The 24,541-nt window shown below is 35.0% G+C and overlaps 1 protein-coding gene across 2 annotated transcripts in view; it reads right to left on the bottom strand.

Annotated features, from left to right (window-relative positions):
* LOC143246454 (histone deacetylase 5-like) overlaps positions 1-24,541 on the bottom strand; it is a 116,083-nt gene that overhangs the window by 44,810 nt on the left and 46,732 nt on the right. Inside the window, exons 7-10 of one of the 2 annotated variants that reach the window (XM_076493182.1) lie at positions 16,832-16,951; positions 15,016-15,119; positions 7,130-7,237; positions 4,647-4,764 (exon numbers count right to left, since the gene is read on the bottom strand). In XM_076493182.1, coding sequence (XP_076349297.1) covers positions 4,647-4,764; positions 7,130-7,237; positions 15,016-15,119; positions 16,832-16,951 — 450 coding nt within the window. The remainder of the gene's footprint in view (positions 1-4,646; positions 4,765-7,129; positions 7,238-15,015; positions 15,120-16,831; positions 16,952-24,541) is intronic. The other variant, XM_076493183.1, reaches the window with a different exon arrangement.

Genomic DNA, 24,541 nt, shown 5'->3' with positions numbered 1-24,541 from the left:
AGAGAAGGACCAGAAAAGGTTCAACAACAGAGCTATCTGGAAGAATTAACATGGAACATCCAGAATTCCAGAATAAAAGAAAGCACAAAACATTAAAGGTGAAAGGAGGGTAGGCACATAAAAAAAGTTGGACTAGTCCCAACTGAATGCATCCACAGTTAGTTTAGAGATGAGAAACATGAAATCATATAGAGAGGACAGAGAAAATAATTAGAATCAGAATGAAATGAAAATTGAGAAATGGATGGAAGGGAGATAGAGATGAATGAGTTGTCTCCCTCATGAGGTGTCAAGAAGAGTGGCAAAAGCAACTAGAAGAGGAGTACCCAAACAAGAGCACAGCCACATAAACACCATATGATTGAGAAAGTATTTAATAGGTAGTGTATTGTTAGGCCTTGAGAGATGAACTGTGGCAAGATGCAGAGCAACTTCAATATGATACGCAATGAGACATATATGTAAAGAATGGAAAGAGAGACAGCAGGAGTGGGTGCTCACGATTGATATAAGAGGTAACGTAACTACAGAGCTGACTTTATAGATCATCACTAGACATTCACAAACTAAATTAAGAAAATTATTCAAAGTTTGATGTACTGCAAAAAGCTCTGAAAGAGTGATATGAAGGGATGAATCATTATGGAACCACTAACCCAAAATAATTTGAGAGCCAAGTCATGCCCCATCTTGTCAAGGACGTATCTAGAAACCAATGGAAACTTGATCAATAGAAAGGAAGAGAAGCTCCCTCTGTAGTATTTGTTTGTCAAATTACCAGATGAATGGTGGAGGATAAAGAAACACAAACAAGAAATAAGAGATTGGGCAGAATCCATTATAGATGATGCAAATGAGTACAGTCCAACGTAGTAAGGGATTCCATGGAAGTCTAAGTCTGCAAAAATAGAGAACATCCTGTATAGTGAGAGAAGGAGAGAATACAGCAATGCTCAATGTTTATAAAATGAAGAAGACAAACTTCAAAAACACCTAAATGAATGAAATACTAAGTGGGTGTGAGATGCAACTTCTCCAGGTTGTCCAACCAATCAACCCAGATGAATTGAGGATTACCGTAGAAAGCTTGTTGGTATGCAGCCAAAATGGAAAATAGACATCCAAGACGTTCATCTCAGTCATTCCAAAATCTGGGGCAAAATACTACCATAGGGTAAGAAAAGTCTCCATGGTTACATAAGAAAGGTAGAGAAGCTAATTTAGACATGAAATACACATGACCAGACACCTATTTAATGGACCCTTGGAAACAATAAAAAGACAGGAATAAAATTCTGGAGAAGGATGAGAAATCCATCCAACAGTGTCTTTAGCCATTAGGGCCAACACTGCCATGGACCGATATTGCAAGTAACAGGATCCTTTGGAGGAGGGAATGTAATGTGAACAGGAGAGAAAAAACAAAGGGTAAGACTCATTTAGAGAACTCACCAATAATTGGCCGCTAGTGAAAGGCAAAGGCTCAAAAACAGAACTACTGACTATGAGCCTACAGAAATAGTTACTGCCAAGACTGACAGCACTAAAGCCTAAGAGCAGTGGGAGGATGGATAGGAACAGTAAAATGGGAAGCAGTGATAGGGAAAACAAGAGGATAGGTGACAGAAACTGGTAAAAAATGAGCATGGAAGAGACAATAAACCAATGAGGATAAGAAATAACATGTGACACAAGATACGATTTCAGAGAAACACACTTCAGTATGATCATACTGGTAGATAAATGGAATCAGATGAAGGTATATGAGATCAAAAAAAAACATTTGTAAGAAAGGCAAACTATCTGAGCCCCCAAGTCTGAATAAGAGACTCCAGAATGAAGGAGTTGTATACAGGTAATATAGCACAACAAAAGATATCTAGTCATGTTAGGTAACAAAGGAAAGAGAATGAGATATGCATGTAGAATAGTTGTAAAAAGTTACTTAACATCGTCTTACACATCTGGAGGTGAAATGAAAAAAAAAGTAGACAACAAATCACAAAGTAAAGGAAACAACCAAACCTGAGGAATTCAGTCCTGAAACCATGAAACAGACAAGACAACATGTGTACAAGATATGACAAAGGTAGGTTGTGAGAAAAATCCAATAAATTCCTTCCAATTATGGATGAAAAACATAGGTGGAGGTATATCAGGTACAAAAGAATGTCCAGGATACATGAAAGAGTCTTCAACCTGCCATATAAAAATCATCACTTTTCCATACAGACAAAAACAAACCCAACACCAATGCAGCTGCTAAACTAGGGTGAACATCTTGTTGTTCACACCAGACAAAGTGCAAGCTATAGACATTTATGAAATAATGTGGAAATTAAAGGCCTTTACATCTGCAGAAACAGAACATTTTGGAAATGGAAATCCAACAATAAATACCTTCCATAACAAAGAAAGTCACTTATACCAGAAAAATTAACAAGCACAAAAAAACAACCCAAAAAATCAATACCATATGGAAATTTAGGTGGAAGCCTTAATGCCAGTGGTGAAGTAGAAATTGCACAGATTAGCTTTTCCTCAATTTTGTGCTGTCCAATATATGTGAAAAAAGGTAAGGTATTGTGTTAGAATTATCAATGTCTTTAAAAAAATCAAAATCAAATGTAAGAATCTAACGTATTTGTTAAACAAAACAGAACCCAATGACTGGGTAAATAACATGGTGACTGTGGTGAAACCATACAAAATTAAAATTGGTATTAACCTAAGAGACTTAAACAGCTATCCAGAAAGAACACTTCTCTAAGAAGACAACTTAAAATTTAGCACAAAAACTTCAAGCAAAAAAGTTCTGCAAATTAGATGCTACATATAACTTTGGGCAGGAACAAATTCTGTACATGCTACTGGAGTAAAGTCAATTCCAGAGCTTTTCAGAAAGTAATGTCTGAAATTATCATGCATATGTGAGGGTACTGAAGCAATAATGAAAGATATTTCACTGTAAAGCAAAGATGTTGCTCAGCATTAAGCCAGAGAAACAAGAGCTAGAGAAAGCAAAGTTATACAACTTAATTTTAGGCATAGGAAATGTGATTTCAGCAAGGACTAAACAAAGTAACATGGAATTAGTTTTAAAACACTAAAATGTATGGCATCTGAAGAAACAGTTTTCAAATGTTACAGCCTTACATTTCTACTAAAATTTTCTGTTGACATCAGTCCTAAGGAATTTGATGCAGATAGCCTAGTTGCTTTGCATCATAAAACACCAGGCCAATCAACCAACCAACCTACAGAATTCAAAACTATCCTCTTAAAGGATCCTTAAGCCCATAATCTATACCTCACATATTCACAGTTCAGTTCAACAGTATTAAACATAAAGTGATAAAGAAATTCACAGTGGTCTATGGATGTGAGAAGTTCCATTAATGTACAAATAGTAGAAAAGTAAATGTTGAAGCTGACCATAAACTTTTGCAGCATATATCTAACAAACTGCTCTATCAATGTCTTCATGCTTCCAGTGTTTTCTTCAAGTTTCTCAAAAGTATGATTTAAATTTGTATAAAAGCCAGTCAAATATATCTACAAGAAACAAAAGAGGAACTTTTTCCAGATGTGACAGTCAATACAACAAACCCTAAAACATACTTATCAACATTTCCTGAGAAACATATTTAGTTCCAGTTGGAGACTCTAGCTGACCATGTACTGAGGGAATTGAGAAACAGTCTTGAATGGGTGGATTAATAACAAACACAAGTTATATGTACCACTAAATAGTTTATTACTCATTCTTTAATGAAATAGTTGTGTAGATTGATCCTTATTCAAACCTCATAACTTCAAAGTCCCAAAGACACTATTGGTCTAATATATCAGCACAAAGATGAGAGAAGGTTTGTGTCAATCCTCATGATTCCAGTAGACTTTCCAGGCATACCATGTCCTAAATCTGTAGAGGATATTTTTGAATTCAACTATTATTATTTTAAATGGCCAGGATCTTAAAAGTAGTAATGTAACTAGTTATCTGAAACAATTTTTTGTGCTGAACTATGCAAATTTACAAAGAATGAAGACATCAGGCCCTTACCATCCATAGGTCAATGGTTAAAACTCTTGAGACTGTTAAAAAATCTAACTTGCAAAGCAAAAGATCCATACAAAAGAAATTCTTAAACTGCAAAAAAACACTACACTGTATATCAGAGTTTCTCTAAAACAAATATTTATCAGAAAGAAGTTAAAAACTAAATTGGCAATGACTTCAATGATTTTGAAACCTTAAAGGCATGACAATCAGGTAAATAAACAGCTGCAATAAAGACACGAGAAAAACACATTTTACTTTAACAAAAATGTTAGCTGTGAGTTGACATCTATGAAAATTGGAGCTCCTGTTATGACAAAACAAAATAACAAATAGACTAGTGCAATAATTAGACATTTAGACCACAGGTTGTACAGACATGAAAGAATCAGTATTGTAGGTACTGAGATCAGCTATGTCACCAATGAATTTTTTTTGTGACTTATTGAAAAATTAGTGTGTAATCCTTATTATCTTCCAAAGAATCTCCAATTGTGAAAATAAATAAATTTAATTTATATGTAAAGATATCAGTGTTAAGAAGAGTTTTTAGATTTTAACTTATTTAAAGTAGAATTAATACCTGGTAAAGGTGGATAGAATGGAAGAGAAGAATGAAGACTCTGAGGTGTCAGTGGTAACCCTAGTTGTGCTGTGATAGATGTTTTAGACTGAGTATCAGATATGGCACTCTTTGATTCCTAACAAACAAACAAAAAAACTAATAACTAATAGAATAACTAATGCTTCCAGGTATCTTTCTAACATTTTACTTGCTAGTTTTCAGACAAGTACAGATTAAAAAAAACACAAAAACAAATTAAATGTTTCACCAATCTTTAAAAAGTTTAAAAATTAAGTGACAGTTACCAAATGAAAACAATCTAGATAAGAAAACTCATAAGTTTAACAAATGTAGAAAAGAAATCTGACTACTAATGTAGCTAACTTTTCTATATATTGTTAAGATGTTACAACTAGCTGCTAATATGTATCCTACCAGTTAAATAATTTCTTCTTAGGCTTTAAACGATCAATATTTAGAAGAATTTTTCCACTTGGATCCCACTAGATTTCCTCTAGATTTAAGATGCACTGCGTGGTTCTTAAATAGACCTTACTACTAATTTGATAGGTTTCCATATTTTATTTGAGAAAAACAAATAGAAAACAGTCAAATATTAAAACTTGTGTAATACTTGATATTTCCCATCTATAAACATGCGAGTAAATATGCACTTCATTTATTCATTTATATTTTTTACATGTCTGGCTTTTCCTCATGACACACTTGTACAAGCCTGACAGCACATTGGTTGGGAAACACTGTTCTAGTGCAGTGACAGATACAAATTTACTGTAATTATTACTATACTGGTAAGAGAAAATTCTTGGAATTGCTTCTGTCACTCAAAACCTTTGACAAATTTAATGACAAACCCAGAATAAAGCAAACAAATTACAGAATTAAAATTGAATACATGATAATTCGTTTTAGAAAAGTAAAGATTATCACGAGTTTGATATTTCAAAGTTTTCAACCAAGTGTTCAGCTCTTACAGATTCATCCTTTATTGGTATGTCTCCCTGAGAACTGTTGAGCAGATTGTAAGGAACTCTATATAAAAGTCTCATTATGCTTTGTGCCAAATGAAATTCTTATATCTTTAGTTGCTACCTCCACTAGAAGAAGTTTGAGCAGATTACAAACTGAATAAATCTCTGCTGAGGTGTCACTTAAGAATAATATGGCCTGGCATTGCCAGGCAGTTAAGACACTCAACTCATAATCTGAGGGTCACAGGTTCAAATCTCCATCACACCAAACATGCTCGCCTTTTAGCTGTGGGGGCATTATAATGTGATGGTCAATCCCACTATTCGTTGGTAAAAGAATAGCCCAAGAGTGGGTGGTGATAACTAGCTGCCTTCCCTCTAGTCTTACACTGCTAGATTAGGGATGGCTAGCACAGATAGCCCTCGACTAGCTTTGCGCAAAATTAAAAAAAACAAAACAAAAGAATAGTATTCCATAAATATTGGGTTTCTAAACTACATGAAAGATAAACACACTGGAAAGTAATGAGAAAAGAAAGCAGAATGGTACTTGATGTACTTAAGTAATTTATGAGCTGAAGTTATACAATTCTGAGCTAGGTTTCTTTAGATAATATAAGAAGCATAGGTTACTTGGTTATATACAAACTTATTAAGGTTTTGAAAATAAAAACTATTACATTCACATAGAGCCAAACATAAAAATATACAATTTTCTTCCATGAGATTGCAATACTAATAAGTTAATAAATGAAAAAAATTAATGAACAACAGAATTTTTAACCCAACAGAAAATTAAAAAAGGTATCTCATGTAAATCTTGAGTGTTGCTAAAAGGTTTTAATAAATTAATAATCTTTAGTAGTGTCTTGCCATAAAAACACGATAAAGCATCTTATTCATATTTTAAGACTTTCATGGTGAATCCATAGAACTAACACCATTTAAACAAAATAAATGTTTTAATGTGTATTACAAATTAAAATACAATATCAATATTTTTGTTTTCCAAAACCATTACTAATAAAATACTGAATACTTAATAATTAATAACTGAAATACTAATGAATATGTACAATTTTCTTTGAATGTTTAATTATTACAGAATTGAGATAAAAAACAAACAAACAAAGAACACATTTATTAATAGAAAATTTGATCTTAGGCAGTGTGTCTGAAACTGGGGTCTGCAAATCATGTAAAAAACTTTCGTAAAAATACGTTTAAAATATGATTTACAGAATATAAAATATTTTTAATTTAAAAGGATTATTTGAAAACTGCTGAGCTAAGGGTAAAAATATGACTTCAGTTCCAATTAATTACTTCACACAATAGTTTTTTGTAACAAAGCTACCAATATTTTGCATGAACTAAGAAGCTTCTTGAGAAAAAATTCTAGCGCATTAATATCGATGTTCTATGTACTAACAACAATTTTTAAAATAGACATGATTAATATATTTAATTTCTTCTTAAAAAAAATCAAATCGATACATTAGTACTCACATTAGTGAAATATGCTGGAGGACGACCCAGAGAAATATTTGGCAAAGAAGAAGATGGATGGAGATTTAATCCATTTGTGGGTGTGGGATAAGAAGGTCTTCCAGGATTCTAAGTATTAAACATGCACATTTGCAATTGAAGTGCAATATCAATTCATTTAAATATATACATGCCATCTTCTTAACATAAAACTTAATACTATGACTATTTTTAAGATTCTGTGATTATAGCAATAATAAAAGTTGATTCATAAATATGCAACAACTAAACACAAAAAAGTTTATTATTTCAATTTATGGTAAAGGTTTTAGTTAAACAACGTAGTTCATCATCACTCAAATTATTCCGTTCTTTCCCTCTTCCAAACAAAGATCGTCCTTGGGCCTTATTTCAGAGTTATGGGAGGTTACTACACTTTCGCTATTAATTTATTTTCTTAATAATTTCCTTCGCTGTTATTAAAACCTAGGCCTCTCCCAGACCAGTCGAGCAAGGTACTTGATCGGCAACCTCAGAGCGCTTGTCAGTTGACATATGATTAAAGCAGTTGGTCCTGAAGACCTCACAGTAACAACCGCAAGTGGTAAAAATCTAACCAAAGTCACCTGTCCTTTTTCATGATCTATTAACTCACCTAAAAATATGATCAACAAACTAAAAAATAAATTCCCCGTGTCCTGTACTATGGAACATTGGAAAACAAATGAGCAATAGTTTCTCGAGCAACACCACAGAAGGATTTGTGTGTGGTTTTCTTATAGCAAAGCCACATCGGGCTATCTGATGAGCCCACCGATGGGAATTGAACCCCTGATTTTAGCGTTGTAAATCCGGAGACTTATCGCTGTACTATCAGGGAGCCACATAAGGAAGGCAAGCACATCGGATGATGAAACATATGAGCCAACCTTAATACTGGCAGTCACCGCATGATACTAGAGAAGGTAATATAAATTACAATACCAATAATCGACAAACGAATTAAAATAATCCTTCCAATTATATGACCAATCAGTAACAGGTACAACACTTCAAAACTGATGTGGGACATAGGGGTGAAATATATCCTGTAAAATAAGTATCTTTCATGAGAAAAGACCCCAAAATATATTAAACTCAAAATAATTATTGCTTAATAAATACAAAACTAGTGTGTGGGGAACATCCACTTAAATGTACTCAAGAAGTAAATATAGATATCCAATCCTGAGGTAGAGCCGAATAAATTAGACAGAAACGTTAACTAACAAACTTTTCAGTGAGTGCGCTATTAATGGATAACACCATCTCAGTAATCGGCGATTCTCAGAGAAAGCGAGGAATAACCCGAAAATGTAAATGATGAAGTCACGTGATACCTGCAGCTTCAAATCCAGGAAAAGAAAATGTTCGCCTAGTATTGTCCACTAAATTAGGGTTGAGAAAGAAAGGTTGATAGAAAATTTCCAAAAAATCGTAAGTTGGCCGCCGAGTGAAACAACCCGAAAATATCCATCAAGATCTCAACAATGTATGGAGGTAAGACCCGCATAAAACGAGGAACCATTTGAAAAAAGATTACGCCAGCTCAAGCTGCAATTCACCATAAAGTGTGTGTTTTTCTTATAGCAAAGCCACATCGGGCTCTCTGCTCAGCCCACCGAGTGGAATCGAACCGCTGATTTTAACGTTGTAAATCCGGAGACATACCGCTGTACTAGCGGGGGGCTCACCATAAAGAATAAAATAAACATCTAGTAACGAACTTAAAACCTCACGGCACTATCACGATAAAAAATACTCAAGCAACTTTAATTTATAGCATACCGTGGTTAATAACGAACAACAACTGTGTTTTTAAAAATTACGAGTCAGATGATTTTAGTTTTTTTATATTTGAATTTAAATACATAAATTTTAAGAGTGTAATATTTTCGTAGATTTATTTCCAATTTTACATTAACAATAAATAATATTATGAACTTGGTCACTTTCATCTACGCTATGCTTTAAAGATGAGTCGATGATCCATAATGGTTGTTTTGTTTTTGAATTTCGCGCAAAGCTACACGAGGGCTATTTTCGTTAGTCGTCCCTAATGTAGCAGTGTAAAACTAGAGGGAAGACCGCTAGACATCACCACCCACCGCCAACTTCTGGACTACTCCTTTTACCAATGAATAATTGGACTGACCGTCACATTATAACGCCCCTATGGTTGAAAGGGCGAGCATATTTGGCGAGACGGGGATTCGAATCTGCAACCCTCAGATTGCGAGTCGAATACTTTAACAGACTGGCCATGCCGGCCGATTGATGGTATGAATTAAACTTAAATCAACAGTACATAAATGTTTATGATTAATTATACTTGTGGTAAGATACTATGTTAGGTTTGTTATAGTTTTGAACACTACGTTCTTAATCTAGTCCTTTAAGGACTCATCTAGATAATCAAAAACCCTTCAAAATCTATAACGTCACAATCCACTCATATTGTTCGGATTTGATTTAAAGGCTATGATAGTGATTTCAGTCATCCTTTGATCTCGGCCAACACAAACACCGAATCTTTATTTGACTAAGCATCTTTAAAATTAAACATGAACTTTGAATTAGTTACGATACTCCATTGTTAAAACGTATGAATTAAATACATGACACACTTCTTGACAAATTGCTACAAATGAACAAGAATTCTAACATTGTACAGGAATATCTGACAAATTGAGGCCAGGCAACTACTTCTGTAAAAGCTTGTTAACAGAATGACCAGTTAAAGTGCCATACACGGTACCCGTGCAAAATCCTGTCATATGATTCATACAACATGTTTCATTCATAGAGAGAGTTTGCTAAAAAAAAAATAAAGAATTTGGTTTGTCTGTGGTAGAAAATTAACAAGAAATATATGTGTTTTAAATTTTAAGATTAAAATTCAAGCACAAAATGTGGTAAACAAGTATAAGAAAACTGATTCAACAAGTTCAGACTTTAGTTGTAATAAATAATGGTACGCGAGGTACCTGGAGTTGGATTTATTTTACCAGGTCATCTCATAAGTAATGTCGTTTTTGGAAGAGGATAAGTTTAAATGCATATTTCTTGGCTAAATGAAGTTATTTTCAAAGCTATACAAGTTATATGGGATGACTTTATAGCATTAAGTGTAAGCCAGTTCGTTTCTTTACTAGTTTTTGTTTTATTTATTTTAAAAGCCCCGATTATCATGGAGGTGTCAGAGGAGCACATAAGGCATACAATGTTTCACGAGTTCAGAAAAGGGAAAACTGCTACCAGAGCTACGCGAATCATTTAAGAGGTGTACTGCAATGACATTTTGGATGCGAGAAAGTGTCAAAGATGGTTCAATAAGATTAGAACTGGTAATTGCAGTTTGGCAGATGCAGCTCGCCCTGTTGGGTGTTAATAATGACCTGGTTCTAGCAACATTTGAGGAGGTTTATGTAATAACTGTTGAAGAATTAGTCCAGAAACTCAATTAACCTCCTTCCACTATCCATCGACAACGTGGTAAAGTTTTAAAGTTGGGAAAATGGGCACCACATGAGTTGTCAGCTGATACTCTGAGAACGAGTAAACATCTGCACGTCGTTTCATTCTCGTTAACTTCAAGCTTCGTTTTTGAACCGCCTAGTGACTGGATATGAGAAATAGGTATTCTATCAAAATGTTAAGCGCCGCCGACAATGGGTTGCTGCAGGAGAACCAGTTACACAACAACCAAAAGCGAATCTGCACCTTAGGAAGTTTTTGCTTAGTGTTTGGTCGGACAAAGATGGTGTAATACACTTTGAGTTGTTACAATCAAACAAGACAACCACTGCTGAGAGATACTGTCAGCATTTGGATCGACTGAACACTGCTCTAAAAAACAAAAAAAACTACTTTGGTGAATTGGAAAGTTGTTTTCCACTATGACAATGCACATCTTCACAATACTAGGATCACTTTCAGAAAAATTGAACAACTTGGCTGGGAGAAACTTACCCATCACCCTTATATCTCCTGATCTTGCTCCTTCAGATTACCATGTTTTCAGAAGCTTGCAACATCATCTGAATGAAAAACAGTTTACTTCTATGGATGAGTTAAAAGATAGCCTTTGTATCTTTTTTTTCTCAAAGCCACCTGATTATTTTATGAGCGTAGTATTGTGGATATTGTGAGACGTTGACAGACTTATTGAAAGTGATGGAAAATACATAATTGATTAAAGTTGTTATCCGAGTTCTTTTTTCTCCTTTTAAACCTTAGTGTTACAAACGACATTTTATGGGATGTCTTGATACATTGAAATAGTTCAAACTATATATATGGCAGTTTGAGATCTGGTTCTCATAATCAGATGATAAAATATAAAGGTGTCGGAAGATATGTTCTCTTCTAATAAGCTCGATTAAGTCATCTACAAGCTGACATCAAGTAACATTACTCTATTACTCTTCGCTATTGTATAACAGAACATTACAATTTGTTGCAAATCATTAAACGATTACCTACAGATTTTGTGAGAAAGAAATCATAGAAGATGTTAATTTTTTAAATTACCTATATACATTTCTGTACATAAAAAAAAATTCTCAAAATAATCGCTCACTCATCTTTTAAAGTCTGGTGTATGGTTCGTAGGCGTTAACTTGGTCTGATTTCGCGAAAGTTTATTACTAAATATTATTCATTAGTAAAATAAATCTGCACAAAATATCAGTATCCTTAAAGAATAATAAAATGGAAAAAAAAGGCGCATGCAACAATAATACTTTAAACATTTAATAACTTTACAATTACATACAAATTATCAAATAAAATATGTAACCACTGTCTGAATAGGTAGAGACAAGCGGCAGTGGCACCCAGAGACGGACGATCTTTCAACATTATAGTATACAATAAACGAGTGAGATAACCTTGTACTTTGCACAAAAATTCATAGACCTGCAACATCTTTTACACGTGATAAATATCGTTTGATCTGTCACTTCCTCTACATTCTCTTCAAATGTCCCACGTTCACTACACTGAAGTCACCAATTTTCAGTTCTTTCACAACAATTTTTTGAAAAGTTTTTGATGATTGTGACAGGTACCTACCTGGTTGGTATGCACAAATATAGTTTTGGTTTTGCTTCATCACGTTGGAACTCTAAGAAATAGATAGTTAACTGTTTACCAGCAATAACGTATTTAATTGCGTTTGTGTTTCTAATACGCTATTAAGTTCAACATAATTAAAAGTGTTTTGCTCCTGATTTTCGTTTGTATTCAATGTCCGGTGCATCACGTTGCAGTGTCCAACAGTAGTCAGCAACCATTGTCGGATTCCATTTACCTTGATATCGTTTTTCCATTGTAGCAATGTCCTGGTGAAACCTTTCACCGTGTTCGTCACTGACAGCACCGAGATTTGCGGGAAAGAAGTCCAAGCGTGAGTGGAGGAAATGAATCTTGAGTGACATGTTGCACTTCATTGTTTTGTATACTTTGAGAAGTTTGTCTACCAGCTGAATGTAATGCGGGGCTCTGTAATTACCAAGAGAATTGTCGACAACGTCTTTGAAGGCTTTCCAGGCAATCTTTTCCGGTCCAACTAACAGATCTTCGAACCGCTTGTCACTCATAACATGTCTGATCCAACAAAAATGCCCTCTTTGATCTTGGCCTCAGTTATTCTTGAGAACATCTGTCTCAAATAACGAGAACCTTCGCCTTCTTTGTTCATTGCTTTCATGAAATTCTTCATAAGTCCCAATTTAATGTAAAGAGGAGGCAAAAAAAGCTTTGACGGGTCGACAAGCGGTTTATGCGCCACAGTACTTGCTTCAGCACATGTTCTCGTAGGTTTCTTTCATAGCCAACAGGTATTGAAGGGTGAACGTCATCATTGTGTAACAGAACAGCTTTAAGGCTTAACATTGATGAATCAATAAAGAGACGCCACTCTTGCGGGTCATGGTCACAACCCAAAGCAGAGAACAATCCTTCGATGTCAACACAGAAACAGAGACTGTCAACTTTTGCATATTTTGGTTATATCATCTTGGCGGCTTCGAAAAACAGAAATTTTCGTACTTGGTGACAGCAAACACCATTCCTGCAGTCTCGAACCCAGCAATTCGGCTTTTGATTTTTAACAGACCCAAATCTCTGACCAGATCGTTTAATTCTGACTGTGTTATGAGATGTGGATCGCCTGAGGAGCACGGTTCAAAATCCGGATCAATATCACTGCCAGTTCTCTGCATTGCAGTTTCTTCATCTGGTTCGTCTAAGGTCCATTCCTCTGGTGGTTTCGTCAGGTGGCACGGGTCTCATTGCTGAAGGCAGATTAGGGTATTCAATTGACTTCTTGTTTTTGGCGGAGAAACCAGACACATTAGTCAAACAGAAGTAACATTCCGTCACATGGTCTATCTGTTCTCGCCATATCATCGGGAGAGCAAACGGCATTGTCTTTCGAGTGCTTCTGAGCCAAGCTCTCAGACAGACAGCATATGTTGCACAACAGATGTGAGGCGCCCATTCCTGGTCTTGATCACCAATTTTACAGCCGAAGTACAGATTATATGCTTTCTTCCCAAGATCAGTCATTGAGCGTCTCTGATGAACAAGCGTATACTCGCCACAAATAAAGCAGAATGTATCGCGGCTGTTATGACATTGACGAGACATACTGACCGACACCAATCGTCCTGTAAAACGTCTATAACATCTAACTTACTTGTTACAGTGCGACTGAGGCAATGCTATATTCTGAAACAATATGTACACACTATAAAGTCTATATTAATCCAATGAGCAGCATTTGTGTATGCAAGCCACTTTTATAGCCTACTGAGACAATGTCAAGCTGGTTCCGGCATGCCCAGGCTTCATACTTCCACAGAACAGCTTCCAACCTGGCCTGATTTCATGCCTGGACATGCCCAGACTGCACAAAACATTGTTCATAAGTCTCTTACAGAAATGAAAATTTTTGGATACAAATATGAGAAAAAACATAACAAAACTGAAGATTTCGATAAAACGGTACGTTATGCGCAAATTTGGATGTGATTTTTGTGATGAGCAGCCAAAAATCTATAAGGAACACCAAACAGTGTTCAAAAAGCAAAAACTTTGTTGTGCAGTGTAATGCGAATCGTTTTTTTAAAAAAATGTTTGTTAAGGGCAAAGCTACTCAGTGAGCTACATGTGTTGTGCCCACCAGGAGTATCGAAACCCGGATTTAAACTTTATAAATGACAATAAGTCACATAGTTCATTTGGTAGTTTTCTCTCCCCCCCTAATTTTTGACTTTATAATGAATCAAAAATGGACCACTCCTTATCAGTATGTAAAGCATTCCAAGTAACTTTATCTATCCCAAACTACGGCCCGGCATGGCCAAGCGTGTTAAGGCGTGCTACTCGTAATCTGAGGGTCGCGGTTTCGCATCCCCTTCGCGCCAAACATGCTCGCCCTTTCAACCGTGGGGGCGTTGTAATGTTACGGTCAATCCCACTATTCCTTGGTAAAAGAGTAGCCCAAGAGTTGGCGATGGGGTGATGATTAGCTACCTTGCCACCAGTAGTACACTACTAAATTAGGGACGGTTATCACAGAGAGCCCTGGAGTAGCTTTGTGCGAAATTTAAAAACAAAACAATCCTAAACTATAAGGACACAGCTAACTCACATGTAAAAAACAAAAACAAAAAACACTATCAAAATAAATAAGTTGCTACCACAATGGAAACGACAGTGCCTTGCTTCAATTTACGCATGTCACTTTTACAAACAGTAACCTAACTAGGCCTAGCAGATATTAAAACTGTTAAAATGCAATACAAAATAAATGCTTAAATTTTTCAACTATGCTTTTTCAGTTGAAGTTTTAAGCTTACCTCATGATCAAAACTGCTATTACTAGTTGCTTGAGATAAATTTTGACTTGAAGTATATTCTTGAGGAGAACCAAATCCAGAATCCGGTTTAGTACTTCCGTTTTCTACATTATAAAAGAAAAATGTTACACATACAAAATAAAAAAAAAGTTGTACGGAAGAATTTCATCCAAAAACTCGAAACAGATGAAAGTTAATTTGGTTTGATTTTGTAAAACAATTGAAAATTCAACAATATGCTTTACAGAAAATCCAGTAGGTACCAAAATTAATAAATTCGTTTTCACTAGCTTGAGAGTTTTGAAGTAAGATACATCTAAGTAACAAGACCTATATCTCACCCACTAACTGCTATTGGTTAATGAGGATGGAATGTCAACCATCTTGTGAAGTTCATAGCGTCCAGAGTTTATTTATTATAAGTGTTGTTGAATGACACGATAAACTAAAACTACATATAAAATGCCTTGGGTCTAAGTTATTGTAAATTTGGACATTTTTTTTTGTGAAAACTGAAACTTTAAAGTCATACAAGTTAAGAGGCTTAACTTCTCATGATCGTATTTATGCATGTTTGTCATGAATAACAGTGACATTCTTGAAGTTACCTAACATTCCTAAATCAAGAACATAATCCACTATTTTGAGCCAACATGCCCTTGCTGATAAAACAGTAGATCAACGATTCAATCATTCCAGTTTATCCATTTTTAACTATTCGAATGTATTTCTTTCTATTAAATTAATTAACTATCGCAGTATTTGGGGAGTTTTTATTTAATAATAATGGTTTCAAAATGTGAGTCTAGCATTACATTTATATTAATATCACTGGCTTTAATTTATTACTGTTCACATTCAAAGTTGCTGTTTATAAATTTTGCGCAAAGCTACACGAGGGCTATCTGCGCTAGCCGTCCCTAATTTAGCAGTGTAAGACTAGAGGGAAGGCAGCTAGTCATCACCACCCACCTCCAACTATTAGGCTACTCTTTTACTAACGAATAGTGGGATTGATCATAGCATTATAACGCCCATACGGCTGAAAGGGTAAGCACGCTTGGTGCGACGGGGGTTCAAACCCGCGACCCTCAGATTACGAGTCGAACGACTTTACCCACTTGGCCTTTTCGAGCCTTCAAAGTTGCTAATGGACATGTTAAATGTTGTATAATTTTTATCTTTTTCGATTTTCCCTTGACAAGGCTTACTCATGAGGTGTGAAATTCCCAGAAACCGGTGAACAGATAACGAAATGAATGACAGATTGAGATTAACATATATGTTTAAATTAAATGTTGGTACAGTAACCTTATCTTAAGTAACACTTAGATATCATGTGAAAATATGTAATTATCACAGTAACTTTAAATATACCATGAATTATAGCCACAACGGTTCAGTTTAAAAATATTACAGGGAAACTAATCGAATTGTGACACTTTACTAAATAATTTGGAGATACAATGTGATCCGACCTAACCTGATGTTAAAAGCATGATTTCATCGATAGAAATTTTGATACTAATTTTGATAATATTGAGTAACTTGTATCTGTTACTAAAGGATTCATTTGGAATGTTTATATTTCTCAATCACACAATCTAACCTTTAAAACGAAATGCCAATAATTTATTTCAAGTTACTTTAAACAGCTCAGTAGATGGCGCTTGACAAAAAGCCTCATGAAAAACAGACCTTGAACACGCTCTTCTTGTTGTTAGTGGTTAATCAAACTGCGTGCATAATGAACAGACTTTGATAATAAATGCATGCAAGGACAAAACAGTGACAAAGATGACATTAAGCTCCCTACTTGTAAGTTGCGATGTTCTCTTCAAAGGACCCTTTTCTTTACGTCTCAGTAATGGTCTATTCTGCCTCTCTGTCACCTTTACTTTCAGCATAGACCGAACTTTAAGGTTTGGTTCCGAAGCTAAAATGTAATAGAAGGGCAAGCAAGCTACTACTATACACCACAAACCTCTACTCTCATGAATTTTACGTACGGCATGCATTTAACTGTTCGTGCATGGACATTGAACTAGCCTTACATTTTCATAATGTTAATAATAATGTTAGTGAAAGCTAAGCTCTAACTAAAATTTTAAAACAAAGAGGCTCGACATTTATCTTCAGCATATGTGATAAGGTTTGTCCTAACAATGATACATAGTTTTCCTTCAAATCTTATAATTCCACACACAACAATTCGAGAATGTAAATTTTGTTAAAGATAAAAATTTCAAACTAATTTACCTTTGACTGATTTGCATGTTTTTATTATTATTTAGAAGGCAAATACAACAAAACGTTTATCCTATACAAAACAAACAAACATACAAACATATAGAAGGTTTAGAATATTATATTAAAACGATTCTGACTGTAAAAATCGGCAAGTCACGTAACATCTATAGCAGATATAAAGTCGTGGTGGAACGGCATATATGACGACCATATTTTGAAATTGTTTGCGATTTCGTATGTTGTGTGGTATTACACCACAGAGAATTGATGGTGTTTGTAAAGGGTATGTATAATCTTTTTCAGATGCAAAATATTCATACCCTCATATCATAAACATGTGGCCAGATCAGGAAATTTATAATTGCCAAGCCAAGGATATCCCCTGTTCTGAATTACTTTGGAAAGCAATGTAATATGGGTCAAGTTCGGGTACTAGGACTATCTAGAAAGCAACCTTATACAATTCAAACACCAGACGTTGTAAGCAAACTGTGGTGTTTTGTAGCAGTTGAGAATCCACGACAGATATAAACGAAAGCTGTCCACAGGCCGTAGGTAACATCAACGAGAAGAATTTCTATCTAGAAAAACGACACAAGTCAAGTATATACAAACTGTTTATACAATACATCAATTCAACCATCCATATCTCATTCGGCTGGTGAATAAAATCAGTATTCATGGTATTCCTTTTTAAAACAAACCCAACAAACAAGTCTGACTGTTGAAATAGGCACTGGGAAATTATCCTCATCGTACACAAGATAGACCTATGACGAAGCCTTTTACAATAGAAATTATGCTGACGGCTTATTGCAAAGATGGATGTTACCAGATAGAGTATAACCGGACGTGATGGCATAAACACAATAATAAAATTGTTTTATTTAAATGCAAACCTCAGTAATAACTTACAATAAAATTTGAGTTTACTCTCAATTTAAAATGACAATTGTAAATTATTTTGGAAAATCAAAAGGTATAAAAATTGACTTATTTCTAATAATTACATCCTATGTTAATTCACTTTGAAGTTTAAATCTATATGCATGTTTTTTCAGTTCACTCCTCAGACAGTTCCAGAACTAGCAGGACCTAACTATGCAGATGGACTCAGGATGGCTCGGAGGTATCCTAAACAATATGACTTAGCCCTTTTACGAAAGGTGTATCAATGTAGGCACAAGATGGACCCCTCCCCCGGAAGGTCACCTAGACATGATGAGGTTCTACAGTAGGTTTCAGGGTCAATGAAATGGAATCTAACATCAGACTTTGCGACTCTTGACACATTCATCGGGTCCCCCGTAGCACCATGTTGGAAATCGTTTTCCTATCCCTAGAGGCGTCAGAAACACCTTTGCATATTTGATTTAAATATAACGACTAATTTATATGTTACTTTTCTGAGGGTATACACCCAATAACCCACCGCTTTTGCAGCTCCTTATACATTGTAAAATCTGCATGCAAAGTGAAGGAGTTTGACTGGACAACTCCTTCCTACACCATTTACTGCCTCCACTCACAATCTAGTAGAGTCAAACTTGGCACACGTAAGTAATTAACACAGACGAGACTTCTATTTTTGTGTTGTTTTGTTCGAGAATGGACCTTCTACAAATAGTTTTAAAAGTGATCCAGGATAATTAAGAAACTTAACCGATACACTAGAACCTGAGTGAATCATAAGGGATCTTCGCATCCTGTAGGGGAGAACGGGTATTTTATGCTAGTAAAATTTAACAACTAAAACGTTTAATATTATGTGCTATTTCAGAGTTTATTTACACTAACAAAGTACTCTTTGTTGTTACTGCAAGTAAACCTAGTGTTATTACTGGACAACTAATGAGTCTAGAAACATTAAGGTTGCCTATAAGCTTAAATAATACTTTTCTTTGTTGTTGTTATATACATATATTTACTAGTTAAAATTTACCATATCTAGAAAAGTTGTTTTTAGGCCTAAAGTTCCTGTAACATAAGATATGACGCTTCATGCATGTGTGAATAATAAAATAAGGGTAGTATACATAAATTAAAGTACGCGCTAGTGTTACATATTACTTGATAAATACAAAACAAAGAAAATGTACATACTCATTTCTATGATATTGCTGATTAAGGTTCACAAAAGTTTTGGTTCGAGTCGTTTTTCACATGCAAAATGAGCACTTAAAATAGTTATGTTACATATTACAATTTCAAATAGTATGAAACTGAGTTAAATTATAATTTAAATTTAGAAGTTATGTATCAATCCAATTTATGACACTTGGCAACAAGATTGTTACACACAGTTTTTTTAATACAAATATATTTTAATATACATACAATAAAACAACTTACAACAATAATTGTTACAAATAATGGTCTATGCAGACAAGTTTTATAAACAATATCGAGTCTTCTATATTGGAGCTTCCTCGCTTCTTATCGAGAGTTCACGAGGAGGAAGTTAATTTGTAGTTCATGTAGTTATCTATTTCTACATTCTTTGCTAAACTTCGAATTTATCACTGCTGAAGTTGTATAATATCTTTGTATAAATACTAATGACAGTGTGAATCCGGGTTTTAATGTTCGAAATTCATAAAAGTTCCTGGTCAAGTATCTGAAGTTCCCGATTAATAAGCATTTATCATAGTTATGGTTTCGAAGGTTTATAATATGCAAACTAAGCACACTAATAATATACAATGTGTCTTGGCGCCTCGCGTTGGTTACATTTAGAGTCGTGAGGAAAGTTTAGAAATTTCAACCTGCACAACAACAGTGACGATCCATTAGTGTTTACGTATAGTTTATTCTTGCACTCGAAAATCTTCAACTTTAGTGAAAGACGGAAATTTCGCAATACAGATGTAATAGTGTAAGTTAGGCACACTTCTAAATATAAACATCGACATTAAAATAAATATATGATAGTAAATCAGTTATCATTCTCGACTGCATGATAATATCCTAATGATAAATAAAGTAGGTCACTATTGTTAAAATAGAAGTGATGGGATCACCAGGATATAGCTTATAAAACAGTGGTTCTTAACCTGAGTTCAATCGAACCCCAGGGGTTCGGCGGAGGTCAAGACACACACACTGTGTCTTGTCCGTTCACCCCACTCGTATGATTCGTGATGGCTCCACTTGGCCATCATTGGCTGTGGCTGATCACGTCACATCACTTTGCCTTAATATCTGTGCTGCAGGGAACTTCGTGCGCTTAGCAGTCGACTTGTAGCTGTAGTAATCGTGCGTCATTTGTGATTTTTTCCCTAATCTTTCAATCCCTTCATACTAACAATGTCGAGCAAAAAACAGAAAGTGGTCGGACAAATACGTACAATATGGATTCACGTGTATAACGGAACATGATGGGAGTCAGCGTCCTTAATGCATGATTTGCAATGCCAAGTTGAGCAATTCTAATCTAGCACCAGTAAAACTAAGAGAACACTCCCTAAAGATGCATGGAGATGGGAAATACAAGAACACAACGCTTGCTGAATTCAAGGTAAAGAGAGCCAGGTTCGATGAAAAGGCTACTTTGCCTGTTTTCGGCTTTGTACCCATCAACAAACCGATCCTCACAGCATCGTACGAAGTTGCAAAGCAGGGCAAACCACACACCATTGGTAACGCACTCGTAAAAGCAGCTGCGTTGAAGATGGCGAATATCATTCTGGGAAAAGCTGCTGAAAATAAATTAGCCCAAATTCCTCCTTCAAATGACACCATCAGCAGCAGAATAGATGACATGAGCGATGACATCTTGGCTCAAATAGTTGCAGATCTGATTTCAAGCCCAGCAAAATTCAGCCTTCAACTTGACGAGACCACAGACGTTTCCAATCTAAGCCAACTTGTTGTATTCATGTGCTATGTGAAGAACGACGAGATAAAAGAAGATTTTTTATTTTGTAAGCCTCTTACAACAACAACAACAACTAAGGCAGCCGACGTGAAGAAACTTGTGAATGACTTCTTCAGAGACAACAATCCTTCGTGGGATATGGTTTCTGCAGTTTGTTTGGACGGAGCTCCAGTCATGCTGGGACGAAACTCTGGTTTTGGTGCGCTAGTGTAAGCCAATGCACCACACATCATTGTAACGCACTGTGTTCTACACAGGCATGCGTTGGCAACAAAAACCTTGCCTTCAAAACTGGCAGAAGTATTAAAAAATTGTAGTGGAATGTGTGAACTTTGTGCGAAATAGTGCCCTGAAGCACCGTATCTTCAAAGAGCTGTGAAATGAAATGGGCTCTGAATTCGAGGTACTTCTGTACTATTGTAACGTTCGGTGGTCATCCCGGGGAAAGGTGCTGAATTGTGTTTTTTCCATGCGTATGGAATTAGCCCTGTTTTTGCGAGAGCACCAAATTTGTCATGCAGATTGCTTCGAAAAATCCGAGTTCATTCTCATTTTGGCGTACATGGCCGAAAGGCAACAGCAAAAGTCACATTGATTTGCAGTAAATATTCATTGAGTTATGTTTTTTGTTTTTGTGTGAAATTCACGTTTTGTTGGTTTTGTTCTTTGAACACAGTGATATTGTATGCAACTGATGCATGGTTCATTTTGTGCACTAATAAAATATCTACTTATGTTTTGAATTTGAAAAAAATCATTTTATTTTTCCAATTACGAAAAGTTCAGTGAATGCAAGTACGAAACTTCCGGGGTTCAGTACCTCCAACAAGGTTAAGAAACACTGTTATAAAGGTAAACGTCTACACACTGGCGCAACGCGATACGATATTTTCACAGAAAAGTTACAATTCCTGCCAATGATGTGTGTGTTTTTCTTACAGCAAAACCACATCAGACCACCTGCTGAGTCCCATAGAGGGGAACTGAATGCCTGATTTTAGCGTTGTAAATCCGTAGACTTACTGCTGTACCAGCAGGGGACTCCTGCCAATGATACCAGTAGCGGTTAACTTAAGATGGCGCAGTTTGAAAATCTGCCAGATGCTTGACGAAGTAAGCTGTCGCTGATGTAGCTTGAAAAGTCTTTTTCAAATTTCGTTGTAAGCCTGTGGCTGTGGAAATACCATACATACCAAGCAAATCCAATTCCTTTGAAAAGATCTCACGTATAATTTATTTTAGCTCGCTGTCTTTTTAATAGTTACGGCTTTTGTCACACATCTTTGAGTACACTTTTTTTCAATTTTGCCTTTATGATATTACTTTAGTAATGTGGATCATGTGCACTACAGCTGTCTTCTTATTGCGCGAAAATCGCAAAAAAGAGGATTCAGTTTTGCTTTTTCATCGCTCCAGTGTCGTCCTTAGGTCGCCTCAACATCGTAGAGTATGATAGGTGCTTAACAGGAGTATGGGATCTATTATTCGCATCTTTACATAACTGTCACATCACGTCAGCTACTTAGTAATCTTTAGTCTTATATTCACTGTACTCTGTAGTCTACAAGATAATGCTTAGTAATCTTTAGTCTTATATTCACTGTACTCTGTAGTCTACAAGATAACGCTTAGTAATCTTTAGTCTCATATTCACTGTACTCTGTAGTCTACAAGATAATGATGCCAATTAAATATCATAAATAGGCCTATTCATGAATACTAAGCAATAAGAAGTTATTTATACACTTAAATACGTCACACAATTTAACCTTAAAAGCAGAAAACTTATTATATAAGCATCCCACTGTACTGTAACACATAAGATAGTACTTATACATTAGTGCATCCTTTAATCTTATAACTATACAAGTGAAAAATAACAATTTCTAGATATATTTCGCACAAATGTTTTCCATCTTGAGGTAGTAAGAATTTTATGTACGTTGTTACATATTATAATTTATCTCGGACGAGTCCCCGATTTCAAATAGCTAGAAATATTAATTTGGAAGTTAACTGAAATGTCAATATGAATCAAATTTACGATACTTACCAACATAATGTTAAGAAAGAAAACAGTGTGCATCAAATATATTTTAATATATAAATAACAATACAATTTATATTAACAGTTATTACAAATAACGATTTACACACAACAGTTTTACAAACTTACATACAATACCGAGTGTTGTATCCGATCTGGAACTGAATCTTTTATCGATGGTTCACGAAGAGCTAAGTAATTCTACGTTTATACACAGGTACACTTCACTTGGTATGAATGTTAGCTAGCTCTATTTCTGTCTAATCTCACGTAAAATTTCTTACAGTTAAAATTATACAATCTTTTCGTGGAAATACTAATGTCCGAAGTTAATTTTCTGAAATTGAACGATTCGTAATGTTCAAAATTTTACTGGTCAAATATTTGTAGCTTTTCGATTAATAAGCGTTTATCACAGTTATAACTTTCATGATTTATAGTATGCTGATTGGACCGACCCAATAGTTTTATACTGTTCCCTGTGTCTTACGATGACTACCTTTTATACTTATTAAGAGAGACTATCGAAAATTCAGCTGGAAATAATACTGGTTTTACCCACATGTATACATTGATTCTTACGCTCGAGAATCTACACATCTACATTGCGCAATACACATACACTTTTAAGAATACAAGTTACATACATACATTTCCAATTATACAATAAACTGAAAGAAATAGATATATTAAAATGATATTAAATCCTTTACAGCTTCTACAAATTTTATGAACGTAATTAAAGTTTTTACATACTGTACAACATTTGTAAAAGTTTAACAGTGATTATCAGTAATCTCGAAACCATAAGAATATTTAATTTCTCTTTAAGAACGTTTTCAGCTGAACGTAAAAAAAGAAAAACGTTATATTTTTACGACTTCAGTCGTTCTGCTTTCCGTGATCGAATTTTATTCAGTATTTCCATTTAAACACGAGAGAAAAAGGCACTGTACACTATAACTGTATTTTCGATGATAGATATTAACAACTAACAGAGGTGCGCAAAACCTTTGAGATCAAAGTACTTTTTTAAATACAGGATTTCTAGAATACAAAATTATTGTAATCAAAGGCAATGACATCCGTACAAGTAAAGAAAATAATTTACAAAAAAGAAGGCAAATATGGAGATGGCTAATATCAACTTTCAAACAGAATGCAAACAATACAGTAGGGATGTCATTTCCATCTTCCCTGCACAATAAATAGCACAGGCACACAGTGTAATACACAGTTATATACACATATATGTTAATTCTTTCAATCCCAAAATCTTGTTTACCTTTTTTTTTTTTAAGAATTATTATAGATCCCTACATTTACTTCATTAAAAATTGTTTGTTTGTGGT

This window comes from Tachypleus tridentatus, chromosome 3 (genome assembly GCF_004210375.1).
Source record: "Tachypleus tridentatus isolate NWPU-2018 chromosome 3, ASM421037v1, whole genome shotgun sequence".
NCBI lineage: Eukaryota > Metazoa > Arthropoda > Merostomata > Xiphosura > Limulidae > Tachypleus > Tachypleus tridentatus.
Note: the sequence above shows the minus strand (reverse complement) of the source record. Positions and strands in the feature narration are given on the sequence as shown.